The following is a 23,513-nucleotide window of genomic DNA, read 5'->3' as shown; positions in this document are numbered from 1 at the left end:
TATTTCCAGAAGGAAAAACTGACAAGTTGGACCTTATCAAGATTAAAAACATTTGCTACCTGAAAGCCCATGTGATGAAGAGGAAAAGAGAAGATACAGACTGGAAGAACATATTTGCAAACCTGATGTATTTACAATCTGACAAAGGACTCATACCCGGAATATAGAAAGAACTCTCAAAACACATCAGTAAAAAAAAAATTCAGGCAAAAGACATAAATAACAATTCATCAAAGAGGAGGTATGTAAACTAAATACAGACAAGATGCTCAATATCACTGGCTATTAGGGAAATGCAAATTAAAATCACAATGAATATATTATTATTCATCTACCAGATGGCTAAAATATAATGACAGCATAACAAGCTGGTGACAATGTGGAGAAACCGGATCACTCAATACATTGCTGATAGGAATGTGAAATATTGCAGGTGGTATCTTATAAAACTAAATGTGCAATTACCATAAACCCCAGCAATTGTACTCTTGGTTATTTATCCCAGAGAAATGTTAATTTATGTCCACATAAAAACCTGTACACAGATGTTCAAAATGATTAAAAAACTGGAGCCAAACCAGTTTTGCCTCAACAAGTGAATAGTTTAACAAACTGTGGAACATGTAAACCATGGAATACTACTCAGCAATAAAAAGGAACAAATTATTGATACACAAGAACTTGAATGAATATCCAGGGAATTAATGTCAAGTGAAAAAAGGCAATCCCCCAAAGTTACATACTTTATGATTTCATTTATGTAATATTTTTGATAAGACAACATTTTAGAACTGTGGGACAAATGAGTCATTACTTATGAATTATGGATTTGATAGGGGCAAGGAAAGGACAGGTAGGTGGTTGTGGCTGTAAAAGGGCAGTACAAGGTGTCCTTGTATAGGAACTGTTTCTTGACTTGGTGGTGGATCTGGGAACTATACAGGTGTTAAATTGTGTAGACCTTAATAAACACACACATACACACACACACAGATAAATGAATACACCAAAACTGGTAAAATCTGAATAAGAAAGATGGGTTGTATCTATGTCAATATCATGGTTATGGTATCATGCTACAGTTTTGCAAAATGTTATACTATTAGAGAAAACTGGACATAGTGTACAAGGGATCTGTCTGTATTTCTTACAATTGGATGTGAATTTGCAATTATCTCAAAAATTACAATGAAAAATAAGTAGGTGGCTTAAGTAACAGTGTCCGGAGTCCTTTTCTTAGTTAAAATAATAACATATATGTCCTTGTAAAGTTAGCTGAATATTTCTTTCCTCCTTCTTTTTTTTTTGAGACAGTCTCATTCTGTTGCCCGGGCTAGAGTGCCATGGCGTCAGCCTAACTCACAGCAACCTCAAACTCCTGAGCTCAAGCCATCCTTCTGCTTCAGCCTCCCAAGTAGCTGGGACTACAGGCATGTGCCACCATGCCTGGCTAATTTTTTTCTATATATTTTTCGCTGGCCAATTAATTTCTTTCTATTTTTAGTAGAGATGGAGTCTCGCTTTTGCTCAGGCTGGTTTCGAACTCCTGACCTTGAGCGATCCTCTTGCCTCGGCCTCCCAGAGTGCTAGGATTACAGGCATGAGCCACCACACCTGGCCTATAGCTGAGTATTTCTATAAGGAAAACATGTTGTTGTATATCAATAGCACACAATTGCTTTGTAATCAAAATGAATTAAGAAATATTTTTCAGTGGTAGTTCTAATTTATCTTGTTCAGTCTAAAAAATAATATTTTAATATCCATTTCTCCATTTAAAATAAAATTAGACTTTGAATGATGGAGAAAGAATTTATGTAGAAGGGTTAACAGTGAAAAAAAAGGACTTATAAACATATCATTCCTTAGGCCTATCTTTTGATTTCAATGTACATAAATCATCTCTATTAGCTATAAAATTGAGATAACCACTATTTTTTGTTTGGAGAACTATGGATGTAGAAATTCTCTATGTTCTAGTTTGTATTCTGAAAATTACAGTCTAAACAAATGTGTAAGATTACATTTTGCATAATATATGGGGAGGGGGATAAACTCTAGAAAATAAACTGTTGTCACTCTGAAATGATCAGAAGCAGTCATAGTCAACCCAAAGCTAGTTTAGAAGCATGATACATGAATAATTTGATATTCTAAAGAGGACACCTCATGGCAAGCTGTTCTATTTGTGTGTGTGTGTGTGTGACCAGTACAATGTTTATAATATTTTCCATTTTTTGTGAGATCTATAAGCTATTTTTTGATATCTAAAATATAGTTTGGTATAATTTTTAGTTATTGCATTTATCACATGAAGTGCAGCTGATTGTATATAACCGCATAAGCCTGTTATTTATATAATTTGTTTGTTGAATAGATGAATGAATTGAAGCTAATTTTTATAACTGATTTATTTATAATCGGTGACAACCCATTAGAAAGGTGGAGTAAGGAGACTATAGAATATATGAATATAAGCTTCGACTGGTTTCTGGGTCTGAGGGATATGGCAGCTGCCTGAATCTGAATATCTTCACACATCCTCTTAAAAAACCATAGACTAAAAGGAACATGAATGAAAAATCCAAATAGCCCATACCTTTTGCATTACTAGGAGACAGAGAATACCATGAACTTCAAATTACCTGTAAATAGCAAAATAAACACCTAATTCTGACAGAACTTCCACTGTTGCTGCAAGATTGTGTATGCGAAAATATGGAATGGGAAGTTTAAGAGACTATGAAAAAGAAGAGAGGGGAATGAGGGACTTAAACCTTCAAAAAGGTTCACCTTCAAAAAGAGAAAGTATAACAGTAAATACCAAAAGAGTGAACATAGATTGTGACTTGGTAGTTTATAGCACCAGCTATAGGAAAAGGATTTTAGAGTGAGCAGGATTAGAAGGGGCAACCTTGGGGGAAATGTGCTTCTGGGAAAGAAGGAGATAAACAAAGAAGGGGTGATGCCCCACAGAGTTGTACCAGTGGAGAAAATGAGAAGAAAGAAAAATAAAGGCTCCTGGAAAAATGAAAGAAGACTCCAACCTCTCTCCTTATTATCCAGAGAAGCTGTGCTTCACTAAGTGGGCAGAGAAGGTGCTTTCAGACTAAAGAATGCAGTTCACAAAATGACTAGGGGAAAAAAAATCAAATATACAGAACACTGTTGTTAGAAGAAAACAAAAAATCTATATTAAAGCATTTCAGCTAATGAACATCCCCTTGCCTCCCCCCAGAAACCCCCCCCCAAAAAAAAACCTCAGGAAAATAATCACAGAGTAGAATGCTCTAACAGTACTCTAGACTAAATTAAACATGCTCAAATGAGGAAAATAAGACCTGATATCCAGATATTTAAGGAGAGAAATGGGTGGGAGAGGGAGAACCAGGAAGAAATGCAACGAGAGTTCATTAAACTCAGGAAAGATACTGAAAAGACAAAACTATCTTAGAAATGAAGAATAAATTACAAAATGCTCAACAGAGTAGAAAGAATGAAAATCTAATGAGGTACATCAGATGAAAATGAAATAAAGAAGTAAAAAGATCTCAGAAGAAATGGTTGAAAGGGGAGACCAACAAAGGAAGTCCAATGTAATTGGAGTCTGCGAAGAAGGGAAAAAAGAACAGTGGTAGAAAACTAATAGTTAAACTGTAATTCAGAAAAACTTTCTGGGAATGGGGAAATTTTAAATCTACCTTTTGAAGGACCCACCATGACCTGGAATGATGAACTCTGAGACATAGTAAACTAGTAAAGATGAATTGGGCTGGCATCACACTTCAGAAGAGCAGCGTGTAAATCATGGCAACAGAGACTCAAGGAAAGAAAGTACCAGCCAAGGATGTGATATCCAGCCAAGTTTTTCTTGAGTTATGAGGGCTATACAAAAACAATTTTGAACATTCAAGAACTCATTAGATATTGTATCCATGAGCCCTTGAGCTTATTAGAGTATGAGCTCCAGAAATGACTGGGGAACCTTCAGCAGAACTGTGAGCATTTAATATGTTAAATTGTAGAATTAAGGACTAAATATAAATACAACAAGGATGGAGACATGGATAGAAGAATAGTATGAAATGTTATATGTTGGACAGTGTAAAGAACACTTTTAAAAAGGAGAAGGGGAGAGAAAGGGAAAGTAGAATAAGATCAGTCTGTTGTGTGAGTGGGAGCCAAAGGATACCATTTAAAAGTGGCAGACCAGTGCTTGCTTCGGCAGCACATATACTAAAATTGGAACGATACAGAGAAGATTAGCATGGCCCCTGCGCAAGGATGACACACAAATTTGGGAAGTGTTCCATAAATAAAAATACATACATAAATAAAAGTGGCAGACCAGATACTCAAAAAGTTTAAGAATAAAAGGGGAGGGGAAATAAAGGAGATTAAGGGCACTAACAAAAGTATAAATACAAAAGTAACTACTAGAGCAAAATTACCAACCTTGCTAACTGCCAAAAGAAAATGTAAAAAATAGCAAAGAAATCACATAGAGAAAGATACATGGTAAATATTACATATTATATACAGTAATTATTTAAGAATGGCTGAGACAAAATCAAGCATATCAGTCATATTAAATATGAGTAGGTTTAACTTACCTATGAAAAGAAAAAGGTTTTCAAAGGAAACATCCTATTAAAATTTGGTTTAGGCAAGAATCCATTAGTGAATGCTAAAATCAAGGGTGGTGGACAGTTTGGTAAGCCTCCACATTTTTGCAAGATCTCCAAGTATGTTCTTATAGATTACTTATTTGCTGCAAGGGGGAAAACAATAACTATATATTGAAAAAACTGGGTAACATCTTGACCAGATGATTAAAGTGATGTCATCAACGAGGAAGTTACATGATAGCCTACAACTATGATGCCTGTACAAGAGCACATCATTGCTTATGTGGTAGTCTAGCATGGAATATATAAAATGAATCTACTAATGAAGAACAAAAGACAAACCCAAATTGTGGAACATTTTATAAAATAACTGGCTTCTGTTTTTCAAAAGATATCAATGTCAGGAAAGAAAAAACTCTGGAACTATTCCAGATTAGAGGACTCTATAAAGAGACAGCCATATGAAATCTGTGACCCCAGATTTGTCCTTAAATGGGGACAAAAGCTATGAAGGGCATTATCAAGGTAGTTGACAGAATTGGAATATGGACTGGAAAAGTACTTTATCATCACTAAATTTTCCTCAGTTTAAGAATGTCCCTGTTCTTAAAAAGGCATGTTAAAGTATTAAGAGGTGTAAAGCATGATGTTTTGTGTGAACCTACTCTCAAATGGTTCAGAAAAAAATACTGTTGGTTCATATGGTTCAGAAAATAATATTGGGGGTGGATAAAGCAAAAAGCAAAATGTTAAAAAGTTGATGAGTTTGAGTAAAGAGTGAGAATTCCCTGTTCTTTAAACTTTTCTCTAAGATTTAAATTATTTGTTTTTAAAAAAGGTCCCTAGCTATGAACTATAAGCCAGAGACCAGTAGTTTAGTATAGTTTGAGTTACATAATTTTCTCACTCTACCCACACCTACTTTTTAGATATTAAGTGTTTTACCAGTTCAAATTACCTGTATTTGGAAAGCCTGACAAATTTAGTATCAATCTTTGTTAAGCTATAGGTGTGGTTGCTTTTAAAGCTTTATTCCTCTGTTATGATTTTATAAATTTATCTTTTTTCCTTTCTTTTAAAATATGCTTTAGAGAAAAAAATTATTTTTTAAATGTGTCATTTCCTACAACCTCCAGTAAAATTCTTGATCATGTGGAAAAAGCCCAGCTATTTGGTTTTTTCCCCGTCTTGATGCTTCCTTGTTTTCTGAGAACAAAATAGGAGATGGGATGAGTTTAGAAGCCTTTTAATACCTTTCCAAATTTTTATATTGTTTCAAAGTGAGCTATATCAAACAATATGTGGATATTAGTTTTAGAAGCTTTGCCAGTTGTTTTGCAACTAAGACCATTTTGCCAAATTAAGCTCCTTTATTTATCTTTTGAGGAACAACTTGTTCTATATCAAAAGGAAAATATTTGAAGTTACTTTGTCTTAATGATTTCATTTCTTTTTCTTTATATGTAATAAACATTATCAGAAGTTCTGCTTAGACCATGTGTGAAGAAAAAAGCATCAGATTAAATTTGAGTTCATGTATCCAATCATGTTTTATTAACTAATTTTTTTGTGAAAAAGTTATTAAAAATTAAAATAAAAATTTGTACATACTGATTCTTCCACTGTGTTTATTCTAAATTTCTTCTGTTTTAAGGCTGTATGGAGAAAAGAGAACCACGTAGTTCTAGTAGATGAGCAATCCAGGAGCTCTCATACATTTTCAAAAGGAGCAATATCTCACATTCAGTGAGAAGGTTGCAGGGTGTCTTTCAATCTTTATAACTAGTGCAGTGGTAGATTACTGATGGACTCTAACTGTAGTGATTAAGGATGGATATATGATTTTTAAGTGTATGGATAGTGTGAATTCTTCAGAGGTCAGTGTTAATGTACAGTTTAAAAATGCCTCCTTTTATAAGAAGATTAAAGTGATAACATAACTGCTTTTCTTAGAAGTATAGAATTACTTTTTAATCTAAAGATTATTTTTTAAGATTATTTAGCCAAGCACCACAATGTAAAGTCAATAAAAATTAGCTAGAAGTGACTGTTATGTGCAATACTAAGAAAAGCAAATACTAAGAAAGGCAAACAAAATTTTCTTTTTGCTTAATTTTTATAGTAGTAATATTATTTTGCTATTGATAATTTTTTTCTTTGGTACATTTTGAGTTTCTAAATTTCTAGCCATTCTATGTATAACTGTTTTGGTAATCACAGTGTTTTTATATTCAGTGCTTTGTCATTAACATAATATTTTAAGTAATTATAAACCATTTTTTTTCTAACTAGGAAGAAGCATTGCATGCATTTATTCAGCCAGAGATCCTGGATGGCCCAAATCAGTATTTTTGTGAACGTTGTAAGAAGAAGTGTGATGCACGAAAGGTAAATGCCATATAAAGATTAATAATTAATTATCAGAGATAATATTCAATATTAAATAGAGTCCACCCCTTTGTTTTTTTAGGGCCTTCGGTTTTTGCATTTCCCTTATCTGCTGACCTTACAGTTGAAAAGGTTTGATTTTGATTATACAACCATGCATAGGATTAAATTGAATGATCGAATGACATTTCCTGAGGAACTAGATATGAGTACATTTATTGATGTTGAAGATGAGGTAAATATTTATTATATTTGTTATAAAATATTCTTCATTAATCTACTTTAGTCAGTTGTATTTTTAAAAGAGCTATTAGGGGTAACTTTTACCACTGATATCATTTAGACTCTTTGAAGGAAGCTTATTTTCCCCTTATTTTCTAGTGCTGAATTGTATAAAAAGACTTACCTTTGTGTAAGCTTTTTTTGACTACCATATTTCAAATTATATTTCAGATATTCTTGTTTGGTCAAAGTAACTTATGATACTCTTTGAAAAGACAATAAGGAATACAACTCTGGAATGAGAGAATCTTATGTTTCAGAATTTCTTAGTTATTGAAACTGGTTTACAGGTGAACTGTACTTGTGTTTCTGATACATAATAAATGCAGAACAAATATATATGAATGAATGAATGAACTGAATAGCATGGACTTAATTTCTTGTATTTGTCTCAGTGTGTTTTTTAAGGATTAAGGTATCTGGGTTGTTCCCACTTAAGGTTTGCTAACTCTTAAATTGGCTGGGTTAGAAAACTAGAAAATATAGGGTGTTTTGTCTATTTTCCTTTTTGAATTAGTTTTTTAAAATTTGGAAACTTTATTTAAATAGTTTGTGCATGAGACTTTGAAGGATACATGTAGTGCTCATCAATTTCTTCCCATTTATTGGCCTCCCAGAATTCTCTGGTTTCTCTAGCCTTATTCAATAAAAAATTTGTAATATTCCACTCTATTCGTTTGGAAACTCTTCTGATTTCATTATGTGGAATATGTATAATCACTTAGTTGAGTTGTCGTAGATTTATCACTCTGTAACTACCATGAAGCATTTTGTTGTTGTTGAAACTGAGTACCATAGTTATAAAAATGCCTTTTCCTAGAAGCTCAAAAATAACTTTAAGCATTCCTCAAGTTTTATTTAGTACTGTTAAGTACTAAGAAGCAATGTGGTATAGAAGAGCACATGTTTTTGGATTACCTAGCTGTGTGTTCAAATCCTTGTCCAACTGTTTACTAGCTTCTTGACCTTGGATAATTCATGTAACCTTTCTAACCTTTCATTTTCCTTGTCTGCAAAGTAAGAATAGTTAAGAATAGTAATTTTTTTTATAGCTTTTGTAAGAAGGTATCTTAAATGCAGTAAATATTCATTGAATGGCAACTATGACCAGATAACATTTTGAAAGATTTAATTAAAAAAAACCTTAAACACTTGTACTTGAGCTAGGAAATCTATCCAAAGTATTCCAATCTATCCAAAGCTAGGAAATCTATCTAAAGGAGGCATAATCTTGGGAGAATTTCTATTCAAATAGAGAACAGTATTAGATCAGTCTTCTGAATATGCCTAATGTTAAAGGGAAATCTTTTCCAAGGGAAGAAAACCTAGATACAAAGTTTGGCAGCATCTTTTTAGGAAGTTCTAGGTCTAGTTCTTGGGAGAAAAGATGTTTTGGCTTAGTTGAAGGAGTTGTAGGAATTATCTTTTGGGACTTAATAGAGAGTTCTAAAGTTGGTTTTCACCTCCACTTATCCTTGAAGCAAACTTTCTTGAAGAATAAAGACTGTATATTAAAAGTAATACCTACAACAAAGTTCCTGCCAAAAAGTTTGTGCTTGTTATATATTGCTTAGATGCATTCAGGAACTTCTGTGTGATACCTTACACTTATCAAGTGCGTGTATCTTAGAAAATTCTCAAACTATTTAAATAAAAACATTTTTAGGTATCTATCTATATATAATTAAAGGAAAAGGAGGTGAGGTTGTTTGGCAATTTCTAATAAGTAGAATTCTTCAAATTAAATTTGTGTGAATATGTGATTTAAAACCATAAAGCAGAAAAGTATAATTTGCTATTGTTACATTTCTACCTCCGGTACACTACAGTTCTTGAGGAAAGATAAAATGTCTTGTTTTTCTTTCTAATTATCTATAATACCTAACAGTGATAAACTGAATGGAACTTTTTGTTCAAGAAAAGAGATGCTATTCTTTTGGGATTTGAGAACACAAGAAGCTCATTTTGGAGCTCAGGTTCTCTGCTTTTGTTGAAAAAATTTTGCTGAAAGAAATGGTAATTTTATATTGTTATTTTATAAAGATAAACATAAATGGGATTTATCAGTAATTTGTTGTATTAGAATTTTAAAGACATAATAGAAATGCTTTTAAAATATACTTTTTTTGCTTGTTTCATTTTACTTACGATCTCACGTTTTGAAGAGAAGATAAATTTATTTAACATATAATCAATATTTGTATTAATAAGAATATGTTAAGTTATGTAAAAAGTTTTTGTGAATATGTTTTCCTTTTATTTGGCTTATAATTTTAAGATAATTGTGTCTTATTAAGAAATCTCCTCAGACTGAAAGTTGCACTGACAGTGGAGCAGAAAATGAAGGTAGTTGTCACAGTGATCAGATGAGCAATGATTTCTCCAATGATGATGGTGTTGATGAAGGAATCTGCCTTGAAAGCAATAGTGGAACTGAAAAGATTTCAAAACCTGGACTTGAAAAGGTACTTTTTATCTTCTAATTAAAAAAAAAGAGAATAATCTCTGAACTGCTATATGATTCTGTAGCTGTTGTGACTGATAAAAATTTTGCTTTAAAAGAAGCTTAATTGTGGTGGATTATTTTTTTTAATGCGCAACTGAATTTGGTTTGCTAGGATTTTATTGAAAATTTTTGCATCTATATTCAGAAGGGATATTGGTATGTAGTTTTTGTTGTTGTTGTTGTGTACTTTCCTGACTTTGGTATCAAGGTGACACTGGCTTTGTAGAACAAGTTGGGGAGGATTCCTTCCTTCTCAAAGTTATGAAATAATTTCTGCAGAATAAGTACCACTTCTTCTTTGTAGGTCTGGTAACATTTGGCTGTGAAGCCGTCTGGTCCAGGACTTTTTTTGTTGGGAGATTTTTTTACTGCTGCTTCCATTTCATTACTTGATTATTTGTCTGTTCATGACCAGTTGAGCATAAGGAGGTTGTATATTTCTAAGAATTGATTCATTTCCTCAGCGTTTTCAAGTTTATGTGCATAGAGATTTTTATAGTATTCACAGATGATATTTTGTATTTCTGTGATATCAGTTGTTATATCTCCTTTTTCATTCTGATTGAGTTTATTAGGCTTACTTTCTTTTCTGTTTCTGGTTAATCTAGTGAGAGGCCTGTTGATTTTGTCCACCTTTTCAAAGAACCAACTTTTTGTTTCATTAATCTTCTGTGTAATTGTTTTGTTTTTGATTTCATTTAGTTCTGCTCTGACATTAGGTATTTCTTTTCTGGGCTTGGGGTTAATTTGCTCTTCCTTTTCCAATTCCTTGAGATGATTCATTAGATTGTTGATTTGTGATCTTTCTGTCTTTTTGATGTAGGCATTTAAGGCTATGAAATTTCCTCTTATGACAGCTTTTACTAAATTCCACACATTTTGATAACTTGTGACCTCTTTGTCATTTAGTTCAAAGAGTCTTTTGATTTCCTTCTTAATTTTCTCCTTGACCCAATACCTGTTCAGTAGTAGGTGGTTTAATTTCCATGACTTTGTGTAGAGTTGAGTATTTCTGTTGGAATTGATTTCTAATTTTATTCCCCTATGGTACACGATACATGGTATAATTTCTGTTTTTTTAAATTTGTTGAGACATGTTTTGTGGCCTAGGATGTGATCAATAATTCATCACAATCAAGTGGGCTTCATCTCAGAGATGCAAGGATGGTTCATTGTATGCAAATCTATAAATGTGATTCACCACATAAATAGAAGAGAAAACAAACACTATAGATCCTTTGGATAGATGCAGAAAAAGCATTTGACAAAACTCAGCACCCTTTTATGAGAAGAATTCTTAACAAAATAGGAATAGACAGAACATACTTATAAAAGCCATATGTGACACACCCACAGCCAACATGATAATGAATGGGGAAAAATTGAAAACATTTCTGCTTAGAATTGAAACCAGACAAGGTTACCCACTGTCATCACTTCTATTCAACATAGTACTGGAAGTCATATCCAGAGCAATCAGACAAGAGAAGGAACTCAAGGGTATCCAAATGGGGAAAGAAGAAGTCACACTATCGCTCTCTGCTGGTGATATGATCTTATATCTAGAAAATCCCAAAGATTCTGCCAAGAGGCTAAATCTGGAATTGATAAATAGATTTAGCAAAGTCTTTTTTTAAATTTTTGTTTGTTTTTTTAAAAATGTGAGAAACTGCACAACTCTTAGAAACACGTGTATTGTGAGAACAAGAATACTTTGAATTATCGAGGATAATATGGTATTCTAATAAAAACAGTTCTAATTTTATCTGAAAAATGTGTACATTTCAACAATTTTATTGAGGTCTAGTGCTTTGTTAAGGATTTTTGCATCAATATTCATCAAAGATATTGGTCTATAGTTTTCTTGTAGTATCTTTATCTGATTTGGATATCAAAGTAATGGAATGAGTTTGAAAGTGTTCTCTCCTCTTCACTTTTTCAGAGGAGTTTGAGAAGGATTGGTGTTATAATAATTCTTCTTTAAATATTTGGTAGAATTCTCTAGCAAAGCCATCTGGTCCTAGGCTTTTCTTTGATGATAGGCTTTTGATTATTGGTGCAGTCTCCTTACTAGTTATAGTGTCTGTTTGGATTTTTTACTTCTTCATGAGTCTGTGTTGGTGAGCTTATATATATAGAAATTTATCCATTTCTTCTAGGTTATCCAATTTGTTGGTATGTAATTATTTGTAGTGGTCTCTTATGATTCTTTTTTATTGTAGTATCTCCTTTCATTTCTGATTTTTGTTATTTGAGTCTTTTCTCTTTTTTTCTTAGTCTAGGGATTGTTGATTTTGTTGAGCTTTTCAAAAGATCAGCTCTTAGTTTTGTTGATTTTTTTCTATTGTTATTCTATTCTCTATTTAATTTATTTCTATTCTAATCTCCATTCTTTCCTTCCTTCTGCTAACTTTTAGTTTAGTTTGTTCTTTTTCTAATTTGGGTGTAAAGTTAGGTTGCTTATTTGAGATTTTTTTCTAATGTAGGCATTTATAGCTATGAACTTCCTTCTTAGTACTGCTTTTGCTACATTCCATAAGTTTTGGTGTGTTGTGTTTTTGTTTTCATTTGTCTCAAGATATTTTCTAATTTCCCTTGTGATTTCTTCTTTGACTTGTTGGTTGTTAAGAATATGTTGTTAAATTTATACATATTTGTGAATTTTCCAGTTTTCCTTTTGCTATTGATTGCTAGTTTCTCTCCTTCACTTTTGAAGGATTATTTCACTGGATATAGAATTCTAAGTTGGTAGTAATTTTTCCTTCAATAGTTTAAATATATGACTACAGTTTGTTCTTGCTTATCGTTTATAATGAAAAATGTGCTGTAATTCTTATCCTTGTTTCTCTATAGAGAAGGTGTTTTTTCTCTGTGGCCCTCTTGAAGATTTTTTCTTTTTCTTAACATAAGAGGTTCTCCCCCATCCCCCACTCTATTTATCCTGTTTGGTGTTCTCTTGAGCTTCCAGGTCTGTTGCTTAGTGCTACCTGTTTTGGTAAATAAAGTTTTATTAGAGCACAGCCACTCCCATTGTTTATATATTGTCTATAGCCAGTTTTGTGTTATAATGACAGAGTTCAGTAGTTGTGACAGAGACCATACAGCCCACAAAGCCTAAAATATTCACTGTTTTGACCCCTGCATTAGAGGATCAAATGATCTAGGTTTTAGTTCTGACTTTGCCATTAACAAGTTATGTCACTTTGGACAAACCAATTAATGTATGTGCCTTTCAGTTGCTATGTTTTGGAGACATTTGGACCAGATGCTTTCTGGTGTTCTATTTAGATCTAGAAATTTATAATTTTGTTTGCCAGTACCATGCTTGAAGATTTATACCCTTTTTATTAAGAGTCATGGATTATGTTGTTAAACAGTATATTAAATGAGAAGAGAATTTTATTTACAAATTATCATTCTAGATTTGGATGAAGTTGCTTTACTCCCCTTCTTACCTCTTAGCAATCTGTTTGTGATTTGAAACGAAAATTACATTTGAGAACTTACTCTTTGATGTAGATTGTATTACCTTTTGCTAATAATATATGATATATGCAATTCTAATTTGGAAGGTGATACAGTCTTGTGAATATACCACAATTATTATCATTTAGAAGTTGCTTCCATTAGAATTTTCCAGGAAAATAGTTGTTTTGGTTTTGATAATTCTGATTTAGATAAGTCAGAATTTAATAATTCTGAAACTTTAAAAATATATAGCTGTTGATTGGTAGGTTTTTTTCTGTTTGTTTTTTAAATAGAGGGTCTATTTATTCATAAGATATTGCTCATATCATCCAGTTATATCAAGATTTTACAGTGTCTCAGATACCTTTAATGTTATTTTAGTTGTTTCTTTACACAACTTAAGTGTGTTTCTTACACAACTTGTTTCACAAGGTGCTTTTTAAAGATTTGATGTATGAAAAACCTATGATGATAAACTATTTATTTACCTACTGCATCCAAAACACTTTAGTAGCATGGAGTTACCACATTTCATAAGTTTTTCAATGCTTTAAACAGATTTTGGATTGCAGGTGAATTCTGAAACCTTCCCCCTATCACCACTGTGATTAATTTTAGTTATAGGAATAAAATTTGAAGCATATGAAGAAGTTTTCAGACATTTTCAGAATTTGTTTTAGAAATTTCACTAATAATAGTCACATAAAGTGACTAAAGGCTAAAATGCTTTTCAAGCAAAGAATAAAGGAAGAGAAACCCTAGTTGTAAGAAAAGTGAATAAATAAAGCTTGCTAGTTAGCAACTGGGGAATTCTTTACCTCCATCTTCTTCCCTGTGCATTCTTATGGTGGAATTACTGGTCTGGAAGGTCTCCAGTATCTCAGACTGTCATAGGAGCTGTGAAGTGCCTGGGCTTCTGAAAGAAAAGATAGTCCTAAATATAAAGACAAGTAAATCACCTCTTTTTTATCAGTTGCCTTTTTATTCCTATTTTCTTCCACAAATTCCTTGAGGTTTGCTTAAAACAATCTTTATTTTCAAGCAGTGAAGGATTGTTTACAAAACAGGAAACTGTTATACAATTTTAATTTTTCATAGGTAATATAGTTCAGGATTCATTCTTAATATAAGTGAGAGGTATTAAATCAATAAATCACTATATCACAGATTGCATAAATATATTGACATTCCAAATAATTATATTGCACAGCTCATTTGCAAAGGATATAGGATCTTATTTGAATAAAAAACAGTGTTACTTGTGAGGTTGTTGATCTTGACTGTACATATTAGAACAACCTTGTATTTAGCACCTGCTTCTAAAATTTCAGACTATTATTTAATTGTTACATAAATATATTTTTATGTACAGGCATATATAGTTCCATAGATTATAGCATAATTAAAATGTGAAAAAATATACTGAATGAAACTTCTGAAACTTATGGTATATAAAATTATTTGGTGACTTGCCATTTTAATTTTATCTTAGGGGAAAGTTGACCTATGGTACATAGGACAACTACCATGTTACTTCACTATGTGTTAATAGAAAATAGGAAATAAACAAATAAGGATTCAGTGTTTTTCCTCTCCTCTGAGTCACTTTTACTTTTTCCCCTTAGAATTCTTTGATTTATGAGCTCTTCTCTGTTATGGTTCATTCGGGAAGTGCCGCTGGTGGTCATTACTATGCATGTATAAAGTCATTCAGTGATGAGCAGTGGTACAGCTTCAATGATCAGCATGTCAGCAGGGTAAGGAGATATCTTTTAAGATTATTCTGAATGACAGCAGTAGAGATGTTTCTAATCAACAGTAGAGTTTATTAAAAATGAGAGGATTTGTCTAGTGATGCATCTTAATACCCGCATCAAATCAGTCTTTCATTTTTGCTTTTAGTAAATTTCCTGATTTTGTTTATTTGTCTTGTTTCTTTGTTTTGATTTATTTGGGGCTTGCTGAATGTCTCCAGAGATAGACTACCAATTTTCCTCTTGCCCTGTGCTGTCACACGGGCTATTTGTGCTTCATGTGTGATTAGGAGCTCTAGAACTGGCTGGCTGGTAAGCAGCTACTGATTATAGTTATATTTTGTTAATTGATATCTATATGGGCTATCTTGAAGATCTTGTATGGTATTTAACTCTGAAATTAAAAGATTTGGTTTACAGCAGTGTTACGGATTTTACAAAAAAGAAAATAACATAACAACTTTTCAGATAACACAAGAGGACATTAAGAAAACACATGGTGGATCTTCAGGAAGTAGAGGATATTATTCCAGTGCTTTTGCAAGGTAAGTAATTTCCTAATTTTTAGTGTTTATAAGTTAGAATTCATTATAGCTTTTCAATGTGTTTTGTCTTCAAAGATTTAACGCAGGTATCAGCAAACTCCCACCCATGAGCCAAATCTAGCTTGCCTCCAAATTTTGGAAGTAAAGTTTTATTAAACACTAACATAGTCACTTGTTTATATATTGTCTGTTAATGATTTTATATATAACAACAACACAGGCCATATGGCTTACAGAACCTAAGATTTTTATAATACTATCTAGTCCTTTCCAGAAAATAATTGTTGACTCCTGACTTAACTGTTGTAGTCATTCTAGTGCACAGCTTTGTTGCAGACTTTATGGTGTTATCAGGAAGAGGTATGGTATCTTCTCATAACTTTGTCATTGAAAACAAAATAGATTTTTTTCTGGAATATTTTAAATGTGAATGTGTCTGTGAGTAGTCGTATGAATTTCTAATTATTTAAAAGAAAAGAAACCACAATTTAAGGCCGGGTGCCGTGGCTCACGCCTGTAATCCTAGCTCTCTAGGAGGCCAAGGCGGGTGGATTGCTCCAGGTCAGGAGTTCGAAACCAGCCTGAGCAAGAGGGAGATCCTGTCTCTACTATAAATAGAAAGAAATTGATTGGCTGACTAACACATATATAGAAAGAATTAGCTGGGCATAGTGTCGCATGCCTATAGTCCCAGGTACTCAGGAGGCTGAGGCAGTAGGATTGCTTGAGCCCAGGAGTTTGAGGTTGCTGTGAGCCAGGCTGACGCCACGGCACTCATTCTAGCCTGGGCAACAAAGTGAGACACTGTCTCAAAAATAAATAAATAAATAAATATTTGATGCTAGGAAATGGAATCTTTACAACCTACTTTTTGTAGCTATTAATCTTTTTTATATTTCTTCTAGCTCCACAAATGCATATATGCTGATATATAGACTGAAGGATCCAGCAAGAAATGCAAGTATGTTAATAATCTACAGTTATTTGATTTTAGCCTGTATTGTGAACTTAATTTCTTTTGTAAGTTTTGCAAACCCAGATACCCACTTATAAATGATAGGACAATTAAGTTGCCTGGAAGAATTAATTATAAAGACTGTTATAAAATAATACCAAATTGGAAAAACACTTGAAAAAAGCTTGTTGAATTATTTTTTAATACACTGAGAGGTAAATAAAACCTACTTGTCATTAAATAAATTGGATGTTTATTTTTAAGCATATTTATTTGTAGTAAGATTATATTATGTGCAGTTTGGTACAGCAAGGATAAAGCCAACCTTGTCATAACTCACCAGCTGTGTGTCCTAGAGCAAGTTATTTAACTTTTTTAAGCCATTCTTTCCACATCTATAAAGTGGGAATAATAGTATTTTACAGGATTCTTCTAAAAATTTTAATGAGATAATAGTTCAAGCATTTAGCATCATATCTGGTATATAGTAAAAACTATTTAGCTATTACAAATTTAGCTATTACTGCTCGTTTTCAGTTTTAAGTTTTTTGAGTATTTTAGTATCTAAATGCTTTGAATGGAGAGCCTAGATGACCTGAACTTCTAGTTTACCACTTTAAAAACATTTTTAGGAACTAGTTAAATATCTCCGCTTATTTAATTAAAAAGCAAGTAACGCTTTATGAATCTAGTACGCATCCTTTATATGTTTTAATTTTATTAAGAATCTCAGAAATAATCTTGTATATAAAACATGTTTGTTTGCCTCTCTCTTTTTTGGTAATTATTCCTTTAAAAAATAGCAGTTCTTGTTTTTTTTTTGCTAACTCTGACTCTCTAAAGTAGTATTGCAAATAGGTGGGGGTTTATGTGTGTGAGAGTGTGTGTGTACATACACAGGTGATGTTTGCTCATATTCTTTTTATAATTAAAAAAATATAATCACTATCTTTGACTTCAGCATATTTCCCTTATTCAGAAACTAAACAATACCATGCTATTAGTAAATCTGTTTTGAGCGTAATGATGTTTATGCTCATACTTTTGTGAACCTTCATTAGATTGTGAATTGAGTTGGTACAAGGCTTAGGACTTATTCATCTTTTCACCAAAGGTATATTCTAGGAACTGCCATATACTAGTTCAAAAATTTACTGTGGAATTAATGAAAAAATAAATAGAAATCATAATATGTTATTTCAGAATAGAGATTTAAGAGCAGAAAGTAATCATTCTTACTGTATCATAAAAAAAAAACAACTCTACCCCAAAGAGTAACATCCCAGGTCATAGTTATCTGAAGACAGAGCCAGGACAGTAATTCATGTGTCTTATGTGAACCCTGCCTTCTAGTAGTGCAATAACTCAGCCTTCCTTTATCTGCTCCCCAACTCTAGTTTTGTGCTGAAACACCAGAGGGCGCCGTCTGACATGATATAGAATATTTTAAAAATTAGAACTCATTTCTAAAAACAGTGACTTTTTACCTTACACAGAGGCATGATGCTTTTGATATAAATTATTCTCCCTATTTAATGCTAAATAATAATTGGCTTTATTAAATGGTGTCATAATCTCATGTTGTTACTTTTAATACTTTGAATGAATACTATGAAGTTCTGATTATTAAAAGCTTTTGCAAAAATAATTATTTGTACATAGGTCTGTGGTAACCATTTTTGTATATACTATTTTCGTTTAACTAGTTGTTTCAAAAGTAACCTTAAAAATAACAATCATTTTTTCTTTATTCAATTTAATCTTGACTGTATGTATAATAGAAGCAGAAATATAACAGATATAATTACTGGTTTTGTGAATCTGCCTTCTTTGGTTAGAAGGCAGCTAAAAGATTGTTTTGAGAACAAAGGAAAGATATTATTAGAGAATAATAGTAGACAAATAAATAGCATTTGTAGTAATAGTAGCAGCAGCTGCTTTTATTAAATTTTATTGTATCCCAGGTAATAGTTTTATGGTGTAGTCACTATCAATAAGCTAAGAAGGTTAGCTCTTGTGAAGTAAACTTGCCCAGAGTCACACAGATCGATAGTGATGGCACAGTTTGAAATCAGAAATTATTTCTGAGTTTCAGAGGGCTTTTTCATTCTAAAGTCTTAATCTACATACTGGAGTTGTTCTGGAACCAAGAGCCATTTTGGATGAATATATGCGTTTTTAAAATATGAGATCTAACCATGTGCTATTATCAACTACCTCTTCACCCTTGTCTCAAGAAGCTCATGTTCCAAGTTAAGAATATAGTTGAAACATATTTCCACGAGTGCTATAGAAGTATATACTATGGGAGCATAGTAGAACAGAATGAATAAAGGGAGCTCAATTTCAGTGACATGGCTTTATCCTGTTTTTATTATTAATAGAATTTCTAGAAGTGGATGAATACCCAGAACATATTAAAAACTTGGTGCAGAAAGAGAGAGAGTTGGAAGAACAAGAAAAGAGGCAACGAGAAATTGAGCGCAATACATGCAAGGTTGTATTCCGTAATTTTATTTTTAATTGAAGGAGTTATTTAAGTTTGTTTAACTGTAATTCTCCTACCTAACTCATTGAGTTGATTCTGTAGACAATTATGGTGCCATGATCATTAAGCAGTGTAACCAACTGTGCTACAAAGGTAAAATTTGGTTTAATTTGATGCATAAAAACTCAGTAACATATATGTAGTGATAATGTTCAGTGCTGGTGAGTCCACAGTGAGGTGGGCATTCTCCTACCCTCTACAAGAAGAATAAATCAGTAAAACCTTTCTGGACAGAAATTGAGTGGTATTTATCAAGACCCTTAAGCAAACTTATATTATTACATAATTTCTCTTATATAAATATTACCTAATGAAATAATCACAGATACTGTAAAAATCTTGACTATGGGATATTTATCTCATTATTTTCCAAACTAGGGAAAAATTAGAAACAACCTGAATGTATATTGGTAGGGAAATGATTATATAAATTAATGATACATGCTTATAAAAAACATACAATTGTTAAAATTAATGTTTTTGAATTTTTTATGACATGAGACATCATGTCACTGTCAGTTATTAAGTGAGAAAAATAGATACAAGAATGATCTCAATTATGTTCTTTAAAAAATTACAGTATTTTAATAATTAGGAAAAAAATGCTATCTATGAAAGAATGAGGCTTTGACTCTTGACTTGCTGAGTTGATGATATTTTACATTTTCTAGATAAAATTATTCTGTTTGCATCCTGTGAAACAAGTAATGATGGAAAATAAATTAGAGGTTCATAAGGATAAGACATTGAACGAAGCAGTAGAAATGGCATATAAGGTATGTTTCATTGCACTGTTGGTATATACTTATCAATTCCTCATATAACAGTAGTAATGATTTCCCAAGTTTTTATTATAGTTAATAGTAATATAAGCACTGGTAGTAACTTTGATAGCTTATTAATTCATGTATCTCTTTCAGGGTATAGTTTATACCTCTTCTTTGGAGCATACTGAGTTGATTTTGAGAACTTTCTCACTCTGAAAGTCAGTTAAACTTTCTAGATCCCGGAATTAGAAACAAAATATTTATTTGTTCTTTCCATTCATTTAGCAGATATTTATTGAGTGTCTACTATATGCGACATTAGAGATACGAAAGTGAACAAGACAACATGAAGTGTTAGAGAGATCAAAGAGGACAACATGGTCACTGCCCTCATGGAGTTTTCAGTCTATTGGGAAAAAACAAAGAAAAAATATTTAAACATTACAATTTGCAGTTATTTTATTTAACTGCTATAAAGTAAATCAGTAGCATATTGAGATAATTTATTCTGAGAACTTATCCATGAGAAGGAGATAGCTATGTACAAAGTTAGGGAAGAATATTCTAAGTAGAGCAAATAGCTCATACAAAAACTTTAGGTGAGGAAGTAGTTGGTATGTTCAAGAAAATTTAATAAAAGAAGTAGTAGTATTAATATATTTAGATTGTCTTGAATGGGCATAGAGTAGCATAAAATGAAATTAGAGACTTTGTAGGAATAGAGGTTTGCATTTTGTCCTGAGAATAATGGTAAGTTATTAGTGAGGTTTGAAAGGCAAATAGAAAGGGAAGCACTCTTGCATCAGTTCATTCTAAATGTCATTTGTAATACATGACAAATTAAATTTTTCCCTTCCATATAAACATTAATAGAATTTGACTGAAATTTAACCATCGTTACCTTGAGAAAAAATTTCATACTGTATCATTACATATATTATTATATATAGAACCAATGAGGAACTAAAAATAGCAGACATTGTTTCTCAAAGTGTGATCTAGCATAAACTACACGAGACTCACAATCTTATTAAAAATACTGATTCCTGCAAATGAATCATAATTTCTGTGTTGGAGCCTGGAAATATGCATTTTAAACAAGTATCTCAGGTAATTCCCAGGAGAGAAATAAATCAATCTTACATATCACAAGTAGAGCTTCATTTCTGTTGAATAGAGATCAGTGGGGACACACTAAGGCTTACAAATCTTTTTTAAAAATAATTGCAAACCTTAAATGGACATCAAATACTTCCAAGGAATCCTACTATGTTTCTGCAGGAGGCTTATTTACTAATCAAGAGTTATCACAGGCCAGGCGCGGTGGCTTATGCCTGTAATCCTAGCACTCTGGGAGGCCGAGGCAGGCGGATTGCTTGAGATCAGGAGTTCAAAACCAGCCTGAGCAAGAGCGAGACCCCATCTCTACTATAAGTAGAAAGAAATTAATTGGCCAACTAATATATATATTAAAAAAAAAATTAGCTGGGCATGGTGGCACATGCCTGTAGTCCCAGCTACTTGGGAGGCTGAGGCAGGAGGATTGCTTGAGCTCAGGAGTTTGAGGTTGCTGTGAGCTAGGCTGACGCCACGGCACTCACTCTAGCCTGGGCAACAAAGCGAGACTCTGTCTCAAAAAAAGAGTTATCGCATCCAGGTTATGTCATCTACTAGTGACATGAACTAGAGGAAAATTTTATGGTAGAAATTCTTATGCCATGAACTGTAGTTGTTCTGTAGGCTAATATTAAAAGGGATATCCAGAGAGGAATGGGGTGGTACTTGGGAGACATAGAAGCTGCAGTGGCCTTAAGAAACATGCTGGCCTCCTGTACTTAGGAAGATTGTCACTGGATACATGAGGTATCAGTTCCCTTCCAAATTGTATTAAGAAAACAAAAGATGCATATTCTGGTTGATTGGTTTCCCTTATGTTTGCAGTTTAGTAATTACAGAGCAATACATTATGATACAGTGATATTGAATCTACACCTGAAGTTTAAAAAAATGAAAAAATATCTTTAATCTAGCATATAGTTTGTATGATTTAAGGCATAATGAAACATGATTATTTAAAAATAACATTCAAGTCATGTCTATAAACTTTGCTATTTTTGATGAAAATCATAAGTATTTGGATTTTGTTTGTTAGGACCTATTGGTAGTGTCATTACACACCAGACTAAAACACTATATTTATATTTTTTTCTTTTTGCTGGGGGATTGTTTTCTTTTAGATGATGGATTTAGAAGAGGTAATACCCCTGGATTGTTGTCGCCTTGTTAAATATGATGAGTTTCATGATTATCTAGAACGGTCATATGAAGGAGAAGAAGATACACCAATGGGACTTCTACTAGGTGGTGTGAAGTCAACATATATGTTTGATCTGCTGTTAGAGACAAGAAAGCCTGATCAAGTTTTCCAATCTTATAAACCTGGAGGTAAGCAACTTTACACTATTTTGAGTTGTATTAGACTTAAAATTTCCCTGAGAAAATGTTTTGTTTATAGAAATGAACATAATTTAAAAAATTCTTTATATGGTCTTAAAATGTAGAATAATTTTGACAGGTTGGGAAGTAGTAACAAGCTTGGAATTAAATTCTAGATTACTTGTAAAGACCTATACACAAAATTTAAAAAGAAACAACAAAGCAACAAAACTTGTAGCTTACAGTACTCAGTGGGATTTTTCTTCTCCAGTAATCATTCTGTATGCTATAAATCCCTGAAGTTATTACTAATAGTTCATCTCTTAGGAGGATATCTTTCTTTCTCTCTTTATAAAGAGGACCTTGGTCCAAAAAAGTGTGTTCCCATAAAGTCTCAGAAGTAGAGTCTGTTTTTTAGAGTCTCTTTGGGGAGGTTTAGATTCATAATAACTGCATCACTATCAACATTTAAATTTTTTTTCATCTTCTCCACTTCTGCAGGTCCCAGAGACTTCAGCTTTTCCTTTCTTCATTAAATCTATCACATTCATTCAGTACAGTGGGGTTTTTCGCTTTGTTTGGGATTGCTTTAGAAAGCAAAATACCATGCCTCTAGTTTTCCCAAAGTTGTCCCTAAAGACAGTTACATGGTCTTTCTCATGTCTTGAGTTTTCTAGTAATCACTTTGTGTAAACTGTAACAAATGGGAGAAAATCAAAATGTTTAAATAGTTTTACAAAATTATTACTGTTGTATCTTGACCCTAACTCCCTTGCATCAGTGGTTAATCAGAATTCAGACTTATGTTTTCTATGTTTATTCATAAAAGTTAAACTTACAAAACCTCTGCCCTTTTAAATTCCATTCCTGTATGAATCATGTATAGCTGCTTTTTTAATGAAGGCCTCTCTTTTTAAAGTAGGTTAGGTGTGTATTCTTTCAAAGAGCTCTCTGTTAAGTAGGTAGATCTCATTTCTGAAAATTTGGTGATACCTACTTCAGTCAGACTCTGCGCTATCTGTAGAGTCCCTTTGGGACAGTTCCTTGCAGATTTTTGAGCTAGATAAAGAAAAGATAGAATGATTAAAGTATAATACGAGTCAGCAATAATACCACTTTTTTGAATGAACTCTAAAGGTGAATATGGAATGTAAGACTTATAAAGTAATCTCCTATATTCATTAATAATCAAGCCCTTAGCAAAATATTTTGTAAGATATAGATTAATAACATAGG

The 23,513-nt window shown here is 32.5% G+C and overlaps 1 protein-coding gene and 1 non-coding gene across 4 annotated transcripts in view; both read left to right on the top strand.

The window, feature by feature from the left end:
* The window catches only part of USP47 (ubiquitin specific peptidase 47), a 109,171-nt gene that overhangs the window by 65,332 nt on the left and 20,326 nt on the right, over positions 1–23,513 (top strand). For all 3 annotated transcript variants that reach the window (XM_012785692.2, XM_012785702.2, XM_012785685.2), the window contains 9 exons: positions 6,921–7,016; positions 7,099–7,251; positions 9,596–9,763; positions 14,898–15,029; positions 15,495–15,571; positions 16,477–16,532; positions 18,911–19,023; positions 19,746–19,850; positions 22,079–22,286. In XM_012785692.2, coding sequence (XP_012641146.1) covers positions 6,921–7,016; positions 7,099–7,251; positions 9,596–9,763; positions 14,898–15,029; positions 15,495–15,571; positions 16,477–16,532; positions 18,911–19,023; positions 19,746–19,850; positions 22,079–22,286 — 1,108 coding nt within the window. The remainder of the gene's footprint in view (positions 1–6,920; positions 7,017–7,098; positions 7,252–9,595; positions 9,764–14,897; positions 15,030–15,494; positions 15,572–16,476; positions 16,533–18,910; positions 19,024–19,745; positions 19,851–22,078; positions 22,287–23,513) is intronic.
* On the top strand, positions 4,213–4,319 carry LOC142870724 (U6 spliceosomal RNA). Its single transcript, XR_012919069.1, has one exon. It is a non-coding gene; the product is annotated as a U6 spliceosomal RNA (small nuclear RNA).

Source organism: Microcebus murinus, chromosome 4 (genome assembly GCF_040939455.1).
Source record: "Microcebus murinus isolate Inina chromosome 4, M.murinus_Inina_mat1.0, whole genome shotgun sequence".
NCBI lineage: Eukaryota > Metazoa > Chordata > Mammalia > Primates > Cheirogaleidae > Microcebus > Microcebus murinus.
This window is presented reverse-complemented; position numbering and strand designations above follow the sequence as displayed.